This window comes from Cheilinus undulatus, linkage group 18 (genome assembly GCF_018320785.1).
Source record: "Cheilinus undulatus linkage group 18, ASM1832078v1, whole genome shotgun sequence".
Classification (NCBI taxonomy): Eukaryota; Metazoa; Chordata; class Actinopteri; order Labriformes; family Labridae; genus Cheilinus; species Cheilinus undulatus.
In genome coordinates this window covers 4,396,101-4,417,708 of record NC_054882.1, presented here as the reverse complement: position 1 = coordinate 4,417,708, position 21,608 = coordinate 4,396,101, and the positions used below count along the sequence as shown (strand labels likewise).

Sequence of the window (21,608 nt, the reverse complement as noted above, 5' to 3'; positions counted from 1 at the left end):
TAATTTCTGCAAATATCTGCCTATTTTCTCTTTCTTGGTTAACACTTTTTTTGCCAGTTTATATAAATTTTTCAATTTTTCACCAAATGTCCACACATTTTTGTCAATTTAAAGCAATTTCAGTTAAACTCCCTTTTACCACTACATATGCCTTTTTTCCACTTAAACCCATTTTTGTAATTGATTTCTTTTTTTTTTTTTTTGCAATTTTTATGTAATTGTTGCCACTTCTAATCCATTTCTGCTTCTTTTAAAATCCATTTTCACCACTTTTCCACATCTTTTTTTGCCTTTTTTAAGCCATTTTAGCCATTTTTAACCCATTTTAATTATTTTTTTGCAACAAAAGGGATTCACATTTTAAAGAAGGCTATTTACTACATACATGATGAAAAATATATTTATTTCTTTGATAAGAGTGGTTATTTTATCAGGTTAGATATGAATTATAGTTTTCACAACTTAACCTTATAATCGATCGTGATTTTGCTGACCTCCATGGGCCCCCAGTTTGGCTGGGCACCAGAAAGCTCTCCCATTTACCCCCCCTTATCGGTGACCTTGTCTTCAGATGACTATCTTGAAAGTGCATGGCTTGTTGATCCACCTTCAAGTACAGTGGGGGTCCCTGGTCTGTGGCACCTTTATTTTGGGGGTTGCAGGCTGAAAAGGTTGAGAACCCCTGGTCTACACCACTGCTCCGGTGAAAGATGGGGCCTGTTCCAACCATCTAAAAACAATCTAAATCCCTAGTTATGCAGTCTGTCATTTTTGATAGCTTTCATGCCTCATGGTCTTTATTACAGCATTTGCTCCAGAGAGTTTGAATTCCAGAGACACACCCGGACAGCTGAGTTCACAGCGCTGTGAGTGTGACAGGACAGATGGATTAAAGCCTGGTGACTGCATGCTTACACACATTCTTAGTGCTGCTGCTGATGACAGTCAAAATAAGAGGCTCTTCTGTCATAACAAAAAGGGGAAGACCATGTTCCTCATCAATCTGTCTGCAGCCCACCTTTCATAATAAGAGGCTGATAACATTATTACCGTGCACAAACCTCAGTCTGAATGACATCAGAGCCTGTCATTAGGGACTGCAGCCTGTGATGAGAGTGGCTGCACAGAAGGAGAGCAGTGAGGGAGAACAGCAGGCTGCAGGCGGCTCGGGCGAGAGACGACAGGCTGGATGATCTTTATCTGATTCATCTGAGTGGAGATGACTGCATTCCTCTAAATTCAGATAAGAGCGACAGACTGAGAGGGATGTTAAGGTGGAAAGAGGGGGCTGAGTCTCACTGCTGCCAAAAGCTCCTCTCACTGTGAGAGAGGAGGCTGAATTAATGCTGTTTCCATATAACCATGCATGGGTGGGCAGGAGAGATCAGATGAAATAAGTCATGTTTAATAATTAACTGGGCTATCTAATCCAAAACACAATGAAAATACAGAATTAAATAGCTTAAATCTTTTATTTTGCTGTAATTTATAACATAATACACTGAAAACAGGATGACCTACTTGAGGCCAATGCCAAAAAACATATTTCATAGTATAAAAAACCCATGTGATCATAGTTAAATCAGACTAAATATTGATAAATAGATGATCTCACTTCCTCAACTTAAATAGAACATATTTCAATCATGCAAAATGCAGCACAGCAACTACACTCATTACCCCACACACAATGATTCAAAAGAATTTGTACATTTGTAATCATAGTATTGCATATCATTGATAATATTGAACAACTGTACATGAACATGAGGAAATGAAGTCATTAATCTCATCAGGGCACAGTCTAGAAATAATTTAAAAATCTTCCACAAACTTGAGAAAAAAACAAAACAAAACAGAAAGGCAAATAAATAAACTACATGAGCAGTAGGGGAGAGTGGGGTAAGATGACCCTTTTTTTTACTTGTGCCATCCTGAAGATCAGGAAAAACGAGACAGAAGTAAATTTAAGACTTAGACTTTCATTTTAAGATCAAATCAAATAAAACTATCTGCATGAATAAAAGCTGTCTAATGATATGAGCTCCATTGGATGACTCAGAGGTGGACAGGAAGGGCGATCACCCCCCTTGGTGCTCTACACCGCTTTCCACATTATAAAAAAAAAAAATACTTTTTTTTTTCTTATTTTCCAAATTATTTTTGCAAATGACAGTCAGAGCATTTTTCAAGTCATCAGCCATTAGAGAATAATTCAAACTTCATAATGATAACCATTATTTAAAAAAAAATAAAAACCTCAAAATGCACTGTTCCACATTATTAAGCACAACAGAGTTTTAAATCATTTTATAGGTTGTAAAGAACTGAAAATGGTCATTTGTTGAATTTGCAGCATTAGGAGGCCATATTTACTGAAATCAAAGCTATTTCAATCAAAAACATCTTCTCTCCTTTTATGCCCATAGCAGCCAATGACACAGAGGGTTTCTCTGCAGCATGAGATGGTGCATTGTCATGCATGAAGAAAATTGTGCTACAGAAGGCACGGTTCTTCTTTTTTACCATGGAAGAAAGTGGTCAGTCAGAAACTCTATATATTTTGCCGAGGTCATTTTCACACCTCCAGGGACCCTAAAGAGGCCTACCTGTTCTCTCGTCATGAATCCGGCCCAAAACATGACTCCGCCCCCTCCTTGCTGACATCATAGCCTTATTGGGACATGGTGGCCATCCACCAACCATCCACCACTCCTCCATCTGGACCATCCAGGGTTGCACAGCACTCATCAGTAAACAAGACTGTTTGAAAATGAGTCTTCATGTATTTCTGGGCCCACTGCAGCCATTTCTGCTTGTGAGCATTAGGGGTCGCTGAATAGTAGGTTTATGCACGACTGCAAGCCTCTGGAGGATCCTACACCTTGAGGTTGGTGGGACTCCAGATGCACCAGCAGCTTCAAATACCTGTTTGCTGCTTTGTAATTACATTTTAGCAGCTGCTCTCTTAATCTGATGAATATGTCTGTCAGAAACCTTCCTCATTATGTCTTTATCTGCATGAACCCATCTGTGCTCTGAATCAGCCACAAGTTTCCTCACAGTACGTTGATCACGATTTCTCATGAAATCATGAGTTTTTAAGTCAAATATGGGATTAAAAAGCCACAGTTAGGGGTTGAAAGTGTTAAAATATGAGCAAAAATTCAAAATAATGACTTAAAAAGTTAAAAATATGACTTAAATTTAAAATTATGAATCTCAAAAGTTAAAAGATGATATTAAAAAGTCAAAATTACAAATTTAAAATGTCAAAATATGAAAAAAAAGAAATCATGAGTTTCAAAGTCAAAATATGGGATTAAAAAGCCAAAATAATGAGTTGAAAAGGTCAAAATATGACTTAAAATTTAAAATTGTGAATCCAAAAGATGAAAACATGACATGTAAAGTGAGTTCAACAGGTCAAAGTTTGAACTAATCAGACAAAATCATAAGTTTGAGTCATATTCTTGAAATGCAATATTCAGACTTGTTATCTAATTTTGCTTACTCTTTTCTTTTCAGGTTTTTATGGCTTAACAAAGTTTTTTTAAATAATCAAGGTTAAGTTTACATTTTCATACAGGAGTAAATCTGCAGACCTCACACTGGTGGGCCACAGAGAACAGAAATATGAGATGATCTAAAAACCATTCCACGGCCTGGATTTGGCCCTCGGGCCTTGGCTTTGACACCCCTGGTTTAAGGAATGAATGGGCAGAAATTCCCACAAAAACACACCAAAATCTTGTGTAAAGCCTTCCAAGAAGAGTAAGAGTAAGCTATCAGTTAAGAGAAAGACAGCAAAGGAAGCAATGTCATTCTAACCTTGCAAAGCAGATGGATACGCCCAAACGTTTCCTTGTTTTTCACTGGCAAATCCATCTTGTTAAGCTCCCATCTGAACTGTCTGGGCCCGGTTAGAAAGTGGCAGGACCAATCAGCAGTGAGGGGCAGTACTTTCAACAAGCAGCAGCAAGAGGCCGATGCAATAATGGCGGAAGAGCTTAGCGTGGATGCTGCTAAAGCGCCAGTTTTATCAGAACTTGACATTACTTGGTTAAAAGAAGAACAAGGAACAGCAGTGAGTTGTTTTCTTTTCAAAAACAACAAAAGCAGAGTACTGACATTTCCATAGAGTGGTGCAGTTGTGATGTAGTTTTGTAGGCAAACCCAGAAGTTAGCGTGGCATGGGTTCCCTCAGCGCCGAGCCTCTGAGATTTATCAATGGGTTTTTGGATTAAAATAAGCTCTGTGTTCAATAAAAGTTCATGAAACTTACATGTTTTGTTCATAAAGATAATCTTCACAAAATGATACTATAAGCATCATTACTGGTTTGTTAATCTGGCGAGAGTGAAAAGCTAACGCCATGCTATATTGAACTACAACACAATTGGACTGAATTTACGTCATCACACGCGGATACAACTGAACGGCTCAGTTGCCGCACTTCGGATGATGACGTATGTGGTCCTTGTTGTCTTTCCTTTAGCAACCGCCTTTATTAAGACGTGAAGAGATACACAATTCAAAGGTGGGGCACGTTACAGATGTATTTTATGTCGTAGGATAAAACGTTAAACTCTCTTGAACTTGTGTTCACCACAGACCTTATTTTAGGCATTTAACCAAAAACGCATTCAAAATTCCCAAAGACTTTCAGACGAAGGAACCGGAAGTGCTAAAATGCTAACTTACTTCGCGTTTTAGGACTCATTCCTGCACCACTCTATAGTCGCCATGTTTCGCGTTATTCCTCGGTAGCTGTGCAGCTTGATCTTGTTGCTCTGATTGGCTCATAGAGATGTGACAGACAGAACGTTCATCCAATCACACTCCGAGTTTTTTCAAAGCCTCTGCCTTTTCTCAAAGTTTCATATAGAAGCTTTCCCATCCATGTGTCAGGATAATATCGTTCAGCTTTCAATGTATTCCTATGTTGTTAGAAAAAAAGCGTGGTACAGTTATTGGTCCTGAAACATTGGAACATGAATTTAAAATGTGAGTATTTATTTTTAAGTATTTCTTTTAGCGTTTGTATGATGTGCATCAGCTAGATCGTCATCAACGAAAGCACTGCCAGTGCACTCTGGCTTTAAAATGATCAGCTAATGAAATTATCCCCAGATAAACTGGTGATGAAATCAAACCTCTCCTCTTCCTGCTGGTGGACCCCCATGGGACCGCTGGCCTTGCATTTATCCACCAATCGGCTCGTCGGAGAGGAAAAATAGGAGGACAGGCAGCAGTGAGGAGCGCACAGAGAGAGAGAGAGAGAGAGAGAGAGACGTAGCTGCGACACTGAGGCGAGGACGCCGCTGAATACGGCTAGAAGGATGCAGTGAAGGAGGCTTCGCTAATTTACGGCCGGGCGAAAGGGTAGGTTTTATCAAATAACGGCGAACATGAGCGTGGTCCAGGCCGGGCACGACGGCAGGGTGGACGGAGGCAGAGGGAGCCTCGGTGACAGCGGCGGCGGCTCCCCCAGGCTCCTCCAGCCGTGCGCTCAGCCTCCACACAGCAGCAGCGGCAGCAGCCGGACCAAAGATGCCAGATACCAGCAGCAGAGGCATCATGGAGGGTCCATGCTCAAACAACCATCGCACAACGAGCCGGCCGACGTCGTGAGGCGGGCTCTGGACTTCAAGAGCCAGGGTACCCAGTGCTACAAGGATAAGAAGTACCGAGAGGCGATCGGCAAGTACCACCGCGCTCTGCTGGAGATTAAGGGGCTGTGCAGGGTGCTGGGGGATCCGGACACCGGCTCTAAGCCGTCCTCGTCCCCCCTCCTACCGACCATCAGCAAGTCCAGCACGCTGACAGACGAGCAGAAAGGAGCCATGGAGAACGCAGAGCTGGAGTGTTACAACAGCCTGGCTGGTAATTTCCCCTCATTTCTACACACAGACCCACACCCACACAGATACACACTACACTTATCTGCTCTCCTGTCAGCACAGAAAGATTCTGGGACTACTCCAGAGCTCATGAATGATTCATAACGAGAATGAGTCATTCCCAGGCTTACCCCACTATCTGCTTCACTTTCTCTTCAGATTCGCTCCATAATCGCGCTACAGATGTATTTACTCCATAGAAAACCTCTTACATATGGGTGCACCTCAGCAAACCTGCATATGTGGAAAAGTCCACGTTTATAACCGTACATTTACTAAAAAGTGAAACTTTCAGATACTCTGTACTCACTAGAGTTATTTTTTAATCTTTCAGTGGCTTTATCTAGAGACAGGACAGTAGACACAAGGATGAGAGAGTGGGAAAAGGAACCGGAGGTCAGAGTTGAACCTGGCCACCTGCTAATGGGGCGTGACCTCACCACTGGGCCATCTGCAGCCCATAAAGATGAATATTTCAAGCCTTCTCTGTTTAAATCTTAATGATTTCAGCTGACAGATCATGAAAATAAAAAATCTCATGTTTCATAATATCAGACTATTACATAAGAATGAAAAAAAAGATGTATGATTCAGAAATGTCCACCTTATGAAAAGTACAGTGATTTAGGTTTAGGCTCCTTTTGCATGAATAACTGCATCAATGCTGCATCTCAGGAAGGCGATCAGCCTGTGGCACTGGCACTGAGTTATGGTTTTCTTTAGCTGACATTACTCCATAGCAGTGATAACACCTGGCTCTTTTGTGATGGTTTGTGGCTCTTTTATGTCTTAATCTGAAATATTATTCCTTCATAAAACCTTGAAAAAGAGAAACTTTGACCTCAGAAATTATCCATTGCAGGTCACTTAAATCAATTTGTTTCCCACATTAATACAGCAGGCTTAAGCCTAATTGTCAATCTTGATTTTTGCCTCTCTTTTCCTTTTTTTTTTAACCAGTTTTCCTCAGTTTTTACAGCCTTGATCCCATTTTTGACACTTTTAACCTGATTTTTGCATTTTTTGCCTCTTTTTTGCAATTTTTTTGGCCACTTTTCGCCCATTTAAGCTGCCTTTGCCATTAAATGCCACTTTTTTTTTCATTTTGCTACTCTTTGCTGGTTTTTCTCCATTCCCCCCACCTTTCTGTTGATTTAGGCCAATTTCAGTCATTTTTCACTCATTTTGCCATGTTTTCCTGCTTCTTGACCATTTTTCCCAGGTGAAACTCATTTTTTATTTACTTCTGACCAATTTTTTGCAACTTATTCTCCCCGTTTTTGCCACTTTTCACCCAGTTTGTGCAATTTAATGCATATTTTGCTCCTTTTCACCCCTTTTTGCCACTTTTAACCTGATTTTTGCCAATTTCTTTGTCTCTTTTTTGAAATCTTTTTGCCACTTTTCAAGCATTTAGGCTGCCTTTTGCCATTAAATGCCACCTTTTTTACATTTTGCTATTCTTTGCTGTTTTTTCCCCATTTTTCCCCACCTTACTGTTGATTTTTGCCAATTTCAGTCACTTTTCACTCATTTTGCCATGTTTCGTTGCTTCTTGACCATTTTTGCCACCTGTAACTAATTTTTTATTCACTTCTCACCCATTTTTTTGCCACTTATTCTTCCAATTTTTGCTACTTTTCATCCAGTTTGTGCAATTTTATGCCCACTCTGCTCCTTTCACCCATTTTTTGCCACTTTTTTGAGCATTTTTGACACTTTAAACCTGATTTTTGTGATTTTTTGCCACTTTTTTTTTTTTTTACAAATTTTTGCCACTTTTCGCCCATTTAAGCTGCCTTTTGCCATTAAATACCACTTTTTTTTTTACACTTTGCTACTCTTTGCTGGTTTTTCCCCACCTTTCTGTTGATTTTGGCCAATTTCAGTCACTTTTCACTCATTTTGCCACATTTTGCTGCTTCTTACCATTTTTGCCACCTGTAGCTCATTTTTGTTTTACTTCTCACCCATTTTTTGCCACTTTTTTTTCCCAATTTTTGCCACTTTTCACCCAGTTAGTGCAGTTTTTATGCCCATTTTCCTCCTTTTCACCCTTTTTTTGCCCATTTTTGCAAATTTTTGACGCTTTAACCTGATTTTTGCTCATTTTTTGCCTGTTTCTTTGCAATTTTTGCCACTTCTCAACCATTTAAGCTACCCTTTGACATAAAATGCCACTTTTTTTTTTTTTTTTACATTTTGCTACTCTTTGCTGGTTTTTCCTCATTTTCCCCACCTTTCCCCACCCATTTTTGCCACTTTTCACCCAGTCTGTTCAATTTTCTGCCTTTTTTTTGCTCCTTTCCCCCCCATTTTTGCCACCTTTCACCACTTAAATCAGGGATGTCAAACTCAATCACAGAAAGGGCTGGATTCTGGATTCAGGACTTACCTGGGGGCCCAACAGGGTCACCTTTGTAACCATATACCGTCAACCTTGTTTCACCAGTAATAAAATAGATAAGATAAGTTTAAACACTCACAATCTGAGAAAAGTAAAATTGTTAGTTCAAAAAGTTCAAAACAGCTAACAGAGCTACATAAGTGATGTTTGTTATGTCAGAGAACTTTTATAGAGTGTTTACTCTTACCTTAACCCTAACCTGAAATTTAATCTATTTTTATTTCTAATTTTTTAGTGTGTATTTCCGTTCTGACAGAGACATTGTCTTGTATGAATGGTCCGCAAGATGGGCCGTCTGAAATGTAGGGTCTGAAGCCAGACCCCTCTCAAAGAATCTGCCCTATTTTAACAGGATACAGACATTGTTGAGGTTGTCATTTTTTTCATGAATTGTCTTTTATTGTTGAAAACAACGGCACATTGTCGCATGTTGTCACCAGCCAGCAGGCCACCCAAATCCACACAGACACAGTACTTTTAGGGTTAACCCTCACCCTAACCTTATTATGGATTATCTATGTTAGATATTAAATATGTCTATCTTAGAATGTGCTCTGTTATGGATCATTTATTCTCCATCCAAAACTCTAAAGCCAGTGAGTACTAGAAACATCAGGGATGTCCAAACTGTGGCCCGTGGGTTGTTTTTAATCTGCCCACTGCAAAGTCTAAAGATAAAATGAAACATAGCCCACATTATCACATGAAACTTGTGCTTGACCACTTTGTGAAAGATTGTGTGGGCAAACCGTCCAACACTCTATAAGCAATGTTTCTCAGTGTGCAACTGCAAGGAAGATTTCACCATCTACAATCCAGGACATCATCAAAAGATTCAGAGAATTCAGAGACCCTTAGAGCTTACAGATATTTTTCCACCATCACGTCTGGACTTTTTGACTTAAAAAATTTGTAAAACATCAACCATGGGTGCACAGTCAAGCTCTATACACCCTTTTTTCAGGACAACCTGGGCTTTAAAGGGATACTTCAACATTTTGGAAAATTCGTCCATTGCCATAATCCCTATAGTCTTAGAAATTGTTGTCGGTGCAAGCTATTTTTAGATCGCCGTCTGAGTTCGGACCTGCTGTGCCAACTCAATGTAAGCAGACAGTATTCCAGCTTTCCCTCATCAAACTCATCAAATATACAATCCAACAACTCCAAAACACTCTCATGGACAAGTTGTGACCTGCACATTCACCACGCTATGAAATAATAACGCATAATTATGTAACATTACGACGCATGAAGCAAATACTCTGAACTATTTATTGAGTAAACCACTGGGCGGAGTGACACAGTGCAGCATGTCTGGAGTGTAGTCCCGGCTTTGCATTTAGCTTTAAAACATCTCCGTCTCATAATGTTCCATGATTAGGTCACAGCTTGTCCACGTGAGCGTTTTGGAGTTGTTGGATTGTATATTTGATGAGTTTGATGAGGGAAAGCCAGAATACCGTCTGCTTACATTGAGTTGGCACAGCAGGTTCGAACTCGGCAGCGGCGATCTAAAAATAGCTTGCACCGACAACAAAAGGTAATGAACCTATTACTAAGACTATAGGAATTATGGCAATGGACGAATTTGCCAAAATGTTGAAGTATCCCTTTAAAGCCTAGGTTGTCCTGAAAAAAGGGTGTATAGAGCTTGACTGAGCACCCATGGTTGATGTTTTACAAATTTTTTAAGTCAAAAAGTCCAGACATGATGGTGGAAAAATATCTGTAAGCTCTAAGGGTTAAAGGGACAAGGCAGAAACTGACGGTGAATGTATGTGACCTTCGACCCCTTCAGGCAGCACTGCATTAAAAACTGGCATCACTCTGTAACAGCATGGGCTCAGGAAGACAACCATTGCCAGCTCACACATTTTACTGCACTTGCCATTGAAGTTAAGACAAAATGGGACAACAGGGCTTTATGAAGCACAACCTGCAATGTCAGAAACTGTACATTGTTGAGAGACTTAAGGTAGAACAGGAAAGACTGGGGTTATGGTCCTCAGTGCACTGCTGGTGCATGTTTGGTACATGTCTTTCCCCTTTCTCTCTCCCAACATTTCTTGTCCTATCAAATAAACGCAAAAAGCCCCTGAAATAATCTTGAATAAAAAAGATGTACATCCTGCAAGAATGGGAAAGAATTCCACTTTCAAAACTTCAACAATCAGAGTCTTCAAGGAGTTTAAACCCACTGGGGCTGTCCGGCATGCGTCCAAACGCCTGCCCCCATTATTTTCTATGTACAGACCCACACCTGCAGCAGCTATACACACCATGCCACAGCAGTCTATGACGCTGTTCTATTTTCAGCACAGCCGGCCAGGACTGGCAAAGTTTTTTTTCCTGCAAGAACAGATGTTTTGTCCATTGCAGGTGAAATTGGTAACTCTGGCACAACTTCTCCAACTTCCACAGTGCATGGAGGATGAAGACAGTCTTAAAGAGAACAGAAATCTCCAGCAACACTTGGTAGTTTAGAGAACAACTTTATTAGACCGACGCGTTTTGACATGTAGCCTTCATCAGATGCTATTTTGACACATTTCAAGTTGATGAAATATTTCAACTTCTGCGATTTGTAAGTTACAGTAGGCCATAATTCAATTTTAGCTAATTTGGGATTAATTGCCCAGCCCTAAAAGGTACTACACAAATAAAGCTGAGCTGAGACTCATCATTGTGATGTACAGAAACTGTTCACTCAGTAATGAAACAGTCAAAGTAACCTTTCTCTACAATAGAATTTTAGATTCTGTGTCACTTTTTGATATTTACTATTTAAAAACAGTTTCAAAGATTAAGTTTCAGTACCAAAATGTACTGAATCTAATTGCACATTGCCTAAATTGTGCAGAAGCATGTCTGCTAACATGTTTAAGCAAATAGAAATTGTGCAGGAGTGTGCTTCCATTTTTTGGTAATTATAAAAAAGAAAATATCCACTATTGAGTGACCAGGATTTCTGTTTTTGTTACAGTAATTTCAATACAAGTGTTAATATTGTTTGATTTTTACTGGTATGATATTAAGGTCTAAGATACCGCTACCATGACAGCGTATCCGTCTTAGAACCACATCTAAGCAGTGTTTCCTGCTGTGTACGTTCACTCTCTTTTCTCCCTCTTCTCTCCAGCCTGCTTGTTACAAATGGAGCTGGTCAACTACGAGCGGGTGAAGGAGTACTGCCTGAAAGTGCTTCACAAGGAGGGAAAGAACTTCAAGGCTCTGTACCGCTCCGGCGTGGCGTATTACCACCTTGGAGACTTCCAGAAGGCGCTGTACTACCTGAAGGAGTCACACAAACAGGAACCATCAGGTCAAGACTCTCACTGTGGTTTGTCTGTTGTCCTCCACGCTCAGGTTCATTTACAGTGCTGATGGTTCATTAGACCGCAGAGCCAATCTGATTTGATTGGTTGAAGTTAATCTTGTTTGTGGTCTGCGTAGGAATCTAAAAACAGTGATCAAACAATTAACTGATGAAGTGATTAGTGGACTGTCAGAAAATTGGCTTTAATGTCATGCCTTTGAGAAAACACACAGAGAAAACTAGAGACAGCTGTTTTTGTTTGCAATAGAAAATTGCTTAAGTTGCTAATCTGACCACACAAAAGAAAGAAAGTTAGTGTGCAGGCCAGCTGCTAACCTTGCTAACACTGTTAGCTGGCACCCTGTGCCCAAACATAAAGCATAAAGCACACTGGTACTTTAGAGCACTTACACTTTCCCTGTCAGTAGATTTGCCATGAACAGCTGGTCCTGACCCGTCTTTTCAGAGGAGTTTGGCAGCCAGTCCGGCTTGTACTGCCCGAGGTTGATGAAGCAGTCAGGCTTAAAAAGTTTGGCACTCATGGACCAGTTTTTTTTTCCAACTGTGGATGTTTCTGTTAAAAATGAAGTCCAGCCTCTTCACTCTGCTGCTCTTTGCAGACAAAGAAAGTAGAGTTTCCTTACTGAGCTCTCCTAATCTACAGGACTCCAGCTCTAGCAGCTCAGACATTTTTAAGAAAAACTAGCATGCTAATGTTAGCATGTGGACGGGGGAGGAGACACCAGGTGAGGGGCAGGTATGCTGCTGTCACAAGGCCATCAGATTCTGAAAGGAATGTCACATTTCCTGTATTAAGAAAGAAGCTGCACTATTGGTCTTTGTGGGGGTTTGTGGGCAGTCTGGCTGCCCTCAAATGGAAAACATTTGATAAAAGCCCTTCTAGGGGCATTTGATAAAGTGTCAACTTTTGTGCCCCCAGTACAGACAAAATTTGATAAAATTATTTTTAAGTGGGCAAAATGTGACAAAAGGCATAATTGGTGCCCTCAGTATGGAAAAAGTTTGATAATTTACCCCTTCAGAAGGCAAAATTTGAACAAAGAGCCCTCTTTGTTGTCCTCATGATGACAGATTTTTGTAAAAGGCCTTTTTTGAAGTCAAAATTTGTCGAAGAGGCCTTTTTGGTGCCCTCAAAAGCAACACAATTTGATAATATGCCTTATTAGTGGAGAAAATTAAACAAAGGGCCTTCTTTTGTGCCGTCATACAGTCAGAATTTAATAAAATGATTTTTAAGTGGCCAAATTAAACAAATTGCCCTATTGGTGCCCTAAGTATGGAGAAAATTTAATAAATTGCCCTTTCAGAGAGCAAAATTTGACAAAGGGCCCTCTTTGGTGCCCTCAGTGTTGACAACGTTTAATAATATGCCTTTTTGTTGAGAAATTTTGACAAAGAGCCCTCTTTCAAGCCCCCAATATTGACAAATTTTGGTCAATTGCCTTTTGAGTGGGCCAAATTTGTACAAAGGGCCCTCTACAGTGCCCTCAATATGAACAAGTTTTGAGAAAGTGCCCTCTATGGTGCCCAAAATATGGGCAAAATTTGACAAAGTGCCCTAATTCCTGCCCCCAATATTGAAAAAAATGATAATGAGCCATTGAAGTGGGCAAAAAGTGTACAAACAGCCATCTTTGGTGTTCCCCAAATGGGCAAAATTTGACAAATGACCTTCTTTAGTGTCCCTAATATGGGCCAATTTTGATAAAATGCCTGCTTAGTGGGGAAATTTGTCAAATTTTCCCTTTTGGTGCCGTCTTTATTTAACCTGACACGCCGAATGGATATGTTTCACACATCCATCTGGGAAAGCTTCAATAGGAAACATTTGGGAAAAGGCAGAGGATTTGAAAAAAACAACTCTACGTGCCATTCAGAGCAACAAAACATGTATCAAGCTGCGCATGCGCAGCTACCGAGGAATGGTACCAAGCAAATGGCGACTATAGACATGTAAGTACTCGACTTTTGTCGTTTATGGAAAGAAAACAACTCACTGCTGTTCTTTGTTCTTCTTTTAACAAAGAAATGTCATCAAGTTCTGATAAAACTGGTGCTTTAGCAGCATTCACACTGAGCTCCTCTGCCATAATTGCACCGGCCTCTTGCTGCTGCTTGTTTATGTCACGACTCTGCCGCGCCTGAAAGTACTGCCCCACGCCGTTGATTAGTCGTGTCACTTTCTAACCAGGCCCAAACAGTTCAGACGGGAGCTTTGCAAGATGGATTCACCAGTTAAAAAACAAGGAAACAGGCATATCCATCTGCTTTGCAAGGTTAGTCTTTATTGACAGTATTTGAAAATACCATCTTTGGTGCCCTCCATGTAGACAAGATTCAAAAAAGTGCCTTTTTCATTGCCTTCCAAGCGGGCCAAACTTGTCTAGATCTCTGGGCTGGTACCCCACAGCATGCAGCAGGGTCCCTTTTATTATTTTAGCCTCTATAAACTCATCCTGGGTTTGCTACTAAGAAGCTGACAACAAATGAAGGGCTCAGTCGACTTATTTTGCATTTTGCAGGTTGGTGGATACTCTAAATACCCAAATATCTGAGCAAATATACTGATAAAGTGGGTTTTCAAGAATATATAAGTTTTGAAAGAGACAACCATGCACTGTATTATTTTGGATGTTAAGAAGAAATCTCAGTATGTTTCTGAGAAGTGTTTTTTTTGTATGAAACAAGTGTGTCTTCTGAAAGAACACAGGATAAGCTTAAAAATGCCCGCTCATATGTAACAAAAACATGCAGCATAAAATAAGCCCTGGCCCTCTCTTAACTATGTCACACGTCTCTGTGCTCAGTTATGGGAGATTTACGAGCATATTGATGCACCATTTCCTGCCTGAACAGGAAATAAATCAGCCGTTTCCTGTCTTTGTTTTCCAGACACCAACGTGATCCGCTACATCCAGCTGACAGAGATGAAGATTCGCCGGAACGCCCAAAGGGAAAAGAAGGAAGCGACATAAGCACTCGCCGTCTGATGACTCTGAAGACGTCGTAATTTCTTGCCCTAATGTGTGCAACCCAGACCTTACACACCACGAGTCCCAGGTCTCGGTGTGAACGTTAGTTTTGTTGCTTTTGCCTTGCACAGCAGCCAGTTATGTGATTGAACTTGATCATTGTGTGCTTGATGCATTTTTATGAGAAAGTGTACTGTTATTTTGTCTTCAAACTGCCAAATTCATGGATGAATCCCCCCTGAGTATTTTTGAACCCTACCAAACTGATGCACTGCCAGTCCAAACACTGCACATACAGGCTAACACTTGTGATAGAGACAGGAACAACAAGGTCCTCAGTGAGAATCCAGCATGTCTGCAAGTCCAGCGTTACTGCAATCTAGCATGTGCCCTCGCACAAGATGTCCTTTGAATGGCTTTGAGTAAATGCAGCCACCTACACGTCTGTCACCACTTTTATCCTCAAAGTACAAAGATCAACATTTTTATACTCTCAGTGAGATCTGAGGTGCTGAGTGAGACTTTACAAAACGTGGAGGTGAAGACATCAAGAGCACGTGTTTAGAAGCTGCAGTATGAACTTAAGAGACATATCACAAAATGTAAATATGCTAATTTATATAAATACAAAAAATATAATGGAGGCAAGCTGTTTGTGTGGATTGATGCCAAAACGAAGCACTTCATTCACAACATTTCTGTATCGACAAATAGTGTGTGTTTACTGTAAAGGTATGAGTGTAATAAATGTGTCTATTGATTGAAGTACTTTTTTTGTTGTGCTGCTGTAAAGACAAAAAAATAAAGGTAGTCATCTAGGAATGTAAGGATGGGTTAGGGTTAGGGGTCAAGGGATGATGGGTAAAGGTAGAGGTTGAGGGATGTAGGGATGAGGGCAGGGTTGGGGATAATGAGATTAAGGGAAGGGATCTAGGGATTAAAGGGTGCAGAGATGGTGATGGGGTCAAGGGAAAAAGGAAATAAAAGATGAGGGTAGGGGTCTAGATGTAAAGTAATACAAGGATAGGGAAAGAGGATTAGTGTCAAGGGATGAATGGATATATGGATTAAGGATGAGGTTATGGGTCAATGGATGAGGGAATGGAGGGACAAGAGTAAGGTTACAAGGATGAATGGGATGCAAGGATGAGGGAAAGGGGTACGGGTCAAGGAATGAAGGGATATAGGGATAAGGGTGGAGGATGAGGGATGTAGAGTTGTGAGGATAGTGGTGGGGGTCAAGGGATGTAGGGTTAAAAGATGAGGGGTGTTGGGATGAGGGTGGGGTAAGTGATAAAGAGATGAGAAATCGTAGAGACAAAGGTTATGGGCTAGGGATTAAAAGGGTGTAGGGATGATGGCAGGGGTCAAGAAGGAGGAGGAAGAAGGAAATGAAAGATGAGGGTAAGGTTCTAGATGTGAAGGGATACAAGGATAGGGAAAGAGGGTTTGTGTTGAGGGCGAATGGATAAAGAATGAGGTTATGGGTCAAGGGATGAGGGAATGGAGGGATGAGAATAAGGTTACAAGGATGTATGGCATGCAAGGATGAGGGAGTGGGGCGAGGTCAATGGATATAAGGAAAATGGTGGGGGTTGAGGGATGTAGAGTGGTGAGGATAATGGTAGCGGTCAAGGGATGTAGGATTAAAGGATGAGGGTGGAGTTGGGGATAAAGAGATGAGGAAATATAGAGACAAAGGTAAGAGGGCTAGGGATTAAAAGGGTGTAGATGATGGCAGGGTCAAAAAAAGAAATTGAAAATGAGGTTAAGAGTCTAGTTATGAAGCGATACAAGGATAAGGTCAGAGGGTTAGAGTCAATGGATGAAAGGATCTATGGATAAAGGATAAAGTTTGGGGTCATGGGATGAAGGGGCATAAGGACAAGGGTAAGGTATTCAGGGATTAGGGTCAGGGTTGAAGTATAAAGGTATGCAAGGATAAGGAAAGAGGGATGGTGTTGAGGGATAAAGGGATAAAGGATAAAGGATAAAGGTTGGTGTCAAGAGATGAAGACATTGAGGAATGATGTTAAAGTTTTAGGTCAAGGGAAGAGGAAATGTAGGGATTAGGGTAAGGGTGCAAGAATGAATGGGATGCAAGCACTGTATAGTGGAAGAGGGTATGGTTCAAAAGAGCAAGGGATGAGGGATGAAGAGTTGTAAGGATGAAGGTAGGTGATTAGGGATGAGTGCACGGATCAGGATAGGGAATTGGAGTGTAGGGATGTTTGTATGAGTCAAGAGATGCAGGAACATAGGGATGAAGGTAAGAGTTGAATGATGGAGGTATGTAAGGATAAGAAAAGGGGGTGGGCATTTAGGGATTAAGGGATGTAGGAATGGGGGATAAAGGTTGGGGCCAAGACATGAAAGGGCATAAGGATGAGGGTAAGGGTAAAGGGTGAAGAGATGCAAGGATAAGGGAAGAAGGTAGGTAGCAAGAAATTAAGGGATAAGATTTAGGGATGCAAGGAAGAGGAATAAGGGTTGTAAGGATGAGGGTTAGGGATTTGATGTACTGATCAGGGTCGGGGAAGCAGGTTGGTTGAAGGCCAAGGTGATGTAAGGATATGTGCAAAGGGTTGGGGTCAAGGGACAAAGGGTTGTAGAGATTTAGGGATAAGGGTAGGGGTGGGGGGATATAAGGGTCAAGAGATTAGGGGATGCAAGGATGAGAGTAGGAGTAGTGATTGAGGAATGAAAGGATAGGGATAGTGATCAAGGGATAAGGAGTCATGGAATAAGAGATACAGTGGTGTTGGGATGAGGTTAAGGGTTAAGAGATGGAGAGAGTAAGGGATACTTTGAATCTTTTTTAAAAATAGAATTCAAAAGTAGGAATACATTGTGGCAGTTGTATACCTCTGATATACAATGGCCAGAAAGGACAGTGTTGACCATGAGGCCTGAGAACCTGGGAGTTTGACGCCCAACATTTTAAAAAGTGGATATTTCATAAATGAAGAATGACCCAGCTATTTTGTTTGCTATGATTTTACTCAAATCCGTGTGTTCCAGTGCAAATACAAGTCAGTAACAGTATTATTCCCAACCTGAACAAAGACCATCTTTAAGATCAGCTTATTCGTGGTAACATTACAGACAGATAATGACACCTCAGAAGGAGAAATTTGTTCAACCAGCCTCGTCAGCTGATTTTCTACACTTAGCATGATCACATTCTGCACTGTCCTTGTAGAGAAAGCATTCACGTTTAGACGAACATTGGGCGACACTTCAGATGAGGACAGATCCAGTCTAGGAGGATGTAGTCTTCCAGGCTGAGAGGTCACTTAACATTCAGAAATAAAACGAGATAAACAGGCATTACAGTGTCAGATAGTGCTTTTCAGATCATTGATAGCGGTTTTTCTTTCTTGGACTAACTGGTTACCCAGCAGTCCCCTAAACCCCCCAATCTTTAAGGTTCCCATATAAAGGAGTTTAACAAAAGGTTGTAAGTCAACATTTTACCCTTTTCAATCCATAGATACACATAGAAGATGTAAGTTTTTCGGTGAAATAATGATCCATTTCTTATGAGATTTTTTTCTGAAGCTCAGCTTGTCATCAATAACTCCTTTTCCAAGTGCAAAACCTGTCTAATTATACCCTCACCTTCAGATAAGACAGAGAAAAACAGCTGATTCACTTCTATAAATTTGACACTAGTGGTTGAAGTTAGAAAAACTTGCAGGAAAAAACTTAACTTTAAAATGCAAAATAAACATGAATCAAGTAAAATGAGGCTGCATTTGTTGTCAACATTCATAGAGAACAGAGTCAAAAATCAAGGCAAATACATTAAGTTATAAAAATCAACCATCAGTTAAATTAATCAAATAAATTATAACACATAAATAACATGAATGAACTCAGTCACATGCCGCCAGGGCCTGCTTCGTCTACATCTCATTGAAATACGTGGAACTTGTCCTTTCAGACTTTTTGTCCCATCGGTCGTGATCAACAGCTCTGAGGTGAGTGATCAACTGAGGTACGAATCTAAAGTTCCCTTAAAAGTCTGGACAAATGTTTCTCCACTGGATGGTTGGGATTTGGACAAGCTCCTCATGTCCAAAAAACAAACTTTAGGAGTATTGAACCACAGGCACAGTTTACATACTCTGGGGTCTAACTAACATAAAGGAACTACTTTCGACACTTCAGCCATAAAAGCCTGCTGAAGCAATCTACTGGAGCAATTTCAAAATTCTATAAACAGTTTATCAGTTAGACTCTTAAGTATGTAAAAATAAAACCTTGGTTTGCAGGAATTCTCCGGTATTAGGACTTTGATTTTTTTGGTTGGGACTTCTTGACAGTGTTCCGGCTTAAATTCAAACTAGCAGCAGTGACATCCTCCTCCTTAGTCCAGTTCATCACACACAGCTCGAGATGACGTCAGACGTTATTGTACTGACACCGCTTCTAATGCAAAGAAGTGCTCATATTATACAAGACCATCCCCCATCACAGGGATATTACTCTGTACAAGTGATCAGTGACGACGAGTGCTCCATACAAAACTGAAAATCCATCGGCCACTAGCATGGGAGGGTGGATTATACAAGGAAATATGTTTTAACCAACAAAAGAGAAATAATAAGCAGTAAAGAAGCTTTACATTCATGATGCTTTCCAAAAGTGCACTTCTTTAAATGCACCGTCTTGAGCTCGAGCTTTGAAATAAAAATGTAAAGCTTTGTGAAACTGTTAATGCCATTATGTTATGAAGCCATTATCCCTAAAGTCAGCTCCACTTCTCAAAGGACGAGAAAGAAAATTAAATCTAAAGGTGATTCTGTTGCTTTTCTTTCTTCCAGACTGGGGTCTAACAACATTCCTGAATGCTTCTGATGGTTTGTTTTAGTAATTTTGGATGCAAAGTTGGAGGAATCTCATCTTAAATAGCAATACAGCAAATATCACAAGGTTTAATAGTCACAGGAAATGACTTCCTGTATTTAAGTGGCACTATTAAAGGTGATCTGACTACATCAAGAACTTAGGCTGCATTTCCACAAGTTGTCTGGTTCATATCAGTTCAGTTTGATCTGCAGTTATTTATGTCAAAAGTTGGAAAAGGTACCCAAATATCTGATTACTATCCTAGGTTTTGGCACTGTTCTGTCCTATCCAACCCTCAGGAGAAGAACTAGGCTCAATAGAGTCCACTGATTGGTCAAAAGAATCTTCATTTCATGCACCAGTGATTATAATGGGCAAACAGTGATACTAGGGGTACTGGTTAGACCGAAGTGACCAGTGATGGTGTTGTGAATCTGAGAGCTGGCTCCCATTTAAGAACTGGTTTCCTTTTTTCTCCATTTTCTTGTTGTTTTAAAGATAAAAAAAGCCAAAATGGTACTAAATGAAGAGCCGTCTGAAGAGCTGAAAAACCAGATTTTATTACTGATTTTAGCCAAATAATCTGGATCACTAAAAGAGTTGGAGTTACCTTCAATATGACACTACCAGTGGAAGCACAATCAAGATCAGGGTTTAAAGGGATATTTTGGTGTTTTTAAAGTTGGGTTGTATCAAATCATAGTGCCATTAGCCTCCAGAGATTTCAGTGAGTGTTGCCCATTCAAATGACCTGGGGAAGCTAGGCTATATAGCACCACAGATGGGTAGCAGGTAGCTGCTCTGCCTAATTCAGAGAAAATGTTAGCTCAATTGTACACTATATAGAGTATTTTTGAAGCATTTTATTGTTCACCCGGAAAGGCTCTGTGTTTGGCTCTATTTTGCAATGCATGCTTCGGCAACTTGCTGCATGCTCTTCCGCCTCACAGCTGTTTGGGTCTGCAGGCTTCAGCAGAGGAAGCAACAGGAGCTCAAACAACACTAAAACAAGCGATTTTGGCAAGTGGCAACGACGTGCCGTTTACTGTGGATACTTTTATGAGCTGGAGCACACAAATGTAGACTCAGCGGAAAGAACGAGAGGGAGAGAAACTTGTGGAGGCCAGTAAGCTTGCCTGCTGGAACAGGTGTGAAAACTGTGAGCCCATGCCCATGAGAGCCACTGTTGTCATGAGTGGGACTTCAGCACCTGCAGCCTGCATCACTCCCCATCCTGAGTTCCCCATCTTACAGAACAACAGTGTTTTACCGATATTCTTCAACTTTCTCAGGATGAATTGGAAAAGCAGTTGAAGCTCACATTGGAAAATAGCCAGCTATACGCATCTATGGCACAATATAGCCTTCAAGTGCATCCTATTTAAAGGGGCAACGTTTACTGAAATCACTGGAGGATAATGCCACCACTATCGCCAAATACCTCGTGCAAACAACCTTCAAAAATACAGAAATATCCCTTTAATACAGCAAACTTTACTGAACCAAACCAGACTGCTTAGTGGAAACACACCCTTACTGGAATAGACTTCTTTACTGGGTACTAACTGGCCAACAATCCAAAGGCTTTAATCCAAACTCAACAGCAGGGGTAGTCCGTTTCTTGAGGCTGAGTTAGGACCAGAATCCAGGTCTGTATCGGTACGGCGAGTCTTTGGGAAAGCTGATCTCCGGTCTGCAAAGCGGCACTGTTCCATCCCGATACTGCCCCTCATCCTGCTGATCCAGCAGGTTCTCCCTCCTGCGGGGGGAGTACGGCGTCGGGGCCTCCAAGGGTGTGGGAAGCACTGCTGGGTCTCCGCCAAATTCTACAGTCGGAGGCGTCTCTGTACTGGACGTGTGAGCCGGGGAATCACCATTACCGTGGTTTTGTCCATTTCCCCGTATTCTGGACTCTGCCCAGAAAACGTCACAACGTGCCAGAGGGGAAGGTCGAGGGCGGGCTACGAAATCCAGGGTTTTGGGGCGTTCAGGGGCACAGCGACGGCGAGGAGTTGGAGGGAAGATGATGTTTGGATCAGGGAGGCGGGGGACCTCCTGACAGTCCTCCTTTAGACCTCTGAAGACACCTGGTGTAGGAAAAAGGGGAAACATGAGATAATTGCACATGTAGT

At 41.0% G+C, this 21,608-nt stretch overlaps 2 protein-coding genes across 2 annotated transcripts in view; one reads left to right on the top strand and one right to left on the bottom strand.

Moving 5' to 3' along the window:
- The first annotated feature begins 5,294 nt into the window (after positions 1 to 5,294).
- LOC121526344 (tetratricopeptide repeat protein 9A) lies at positions 5,295 to 15,365 on the top strand. Its single transcript, XM_041812899.1, has 3 exons — positions 5,295 to 5,886; positions 11,453 to 11,635; positions 14,543 to 15,365. The coding sequence occupies exons 1-3, from the start codon at positions 5,412 to 5,414 to the stop codon at positions 14,623 to 14,625; spliced, it is 741 nt and encodes a 246-aa protein (XP_041668833.1). The 5' UTR covers positions 5,295 to 5,411; the 3' UTR covers positions 14,626 to 15,365.
- Positions 15,366 to 17,623: 2,258 nt separating this feature from the next.
- The window catches only part of map3k9 (mitogen-activated protein kinase kinase kinase 9), a 29,222-nt gene continuing 25,237 nt past the window's right edge, over positions 17,624 to 21,608 (bottom strand). The window contains exon 11 of the mRNA XM_041811838.1: positions 17,624 to 21,563. Coding sequence (XP_041667772.1) covers positions 21,109 to 21,563 — 455 coding nt within the window. The 3' untranslated portion in view covers positions 17,624 to 21,108. The remainder of the gene's footprint in view (positions 21,564 to 21,608) is intronic.

Bases quoted from the DNA above. Each gene is read 5' to 3' on its own strand.
- LOC121526344 (XM_041812899.1), top strand. From the start codon at position 5,412: ATGAGCGTGGTCCAGGCCGGGCACGACGGCAGGGTGGACGGAGGCAGA. The intron at 5,887-11,452 runs GTAATTTCCCCT...TCTTCTCTCCAG, and splicing joins GTGTTACAACAGCCTGGCTG to CCTGCTTGTTACAAATGGAG. The intron at 11,636-14,542 runs GTCAAGACTCTC...TTTGTTTTCCAG, and splicing joins ACACAAACAGGAACCATCAG to ACACCAACGTGATCCGCTAC.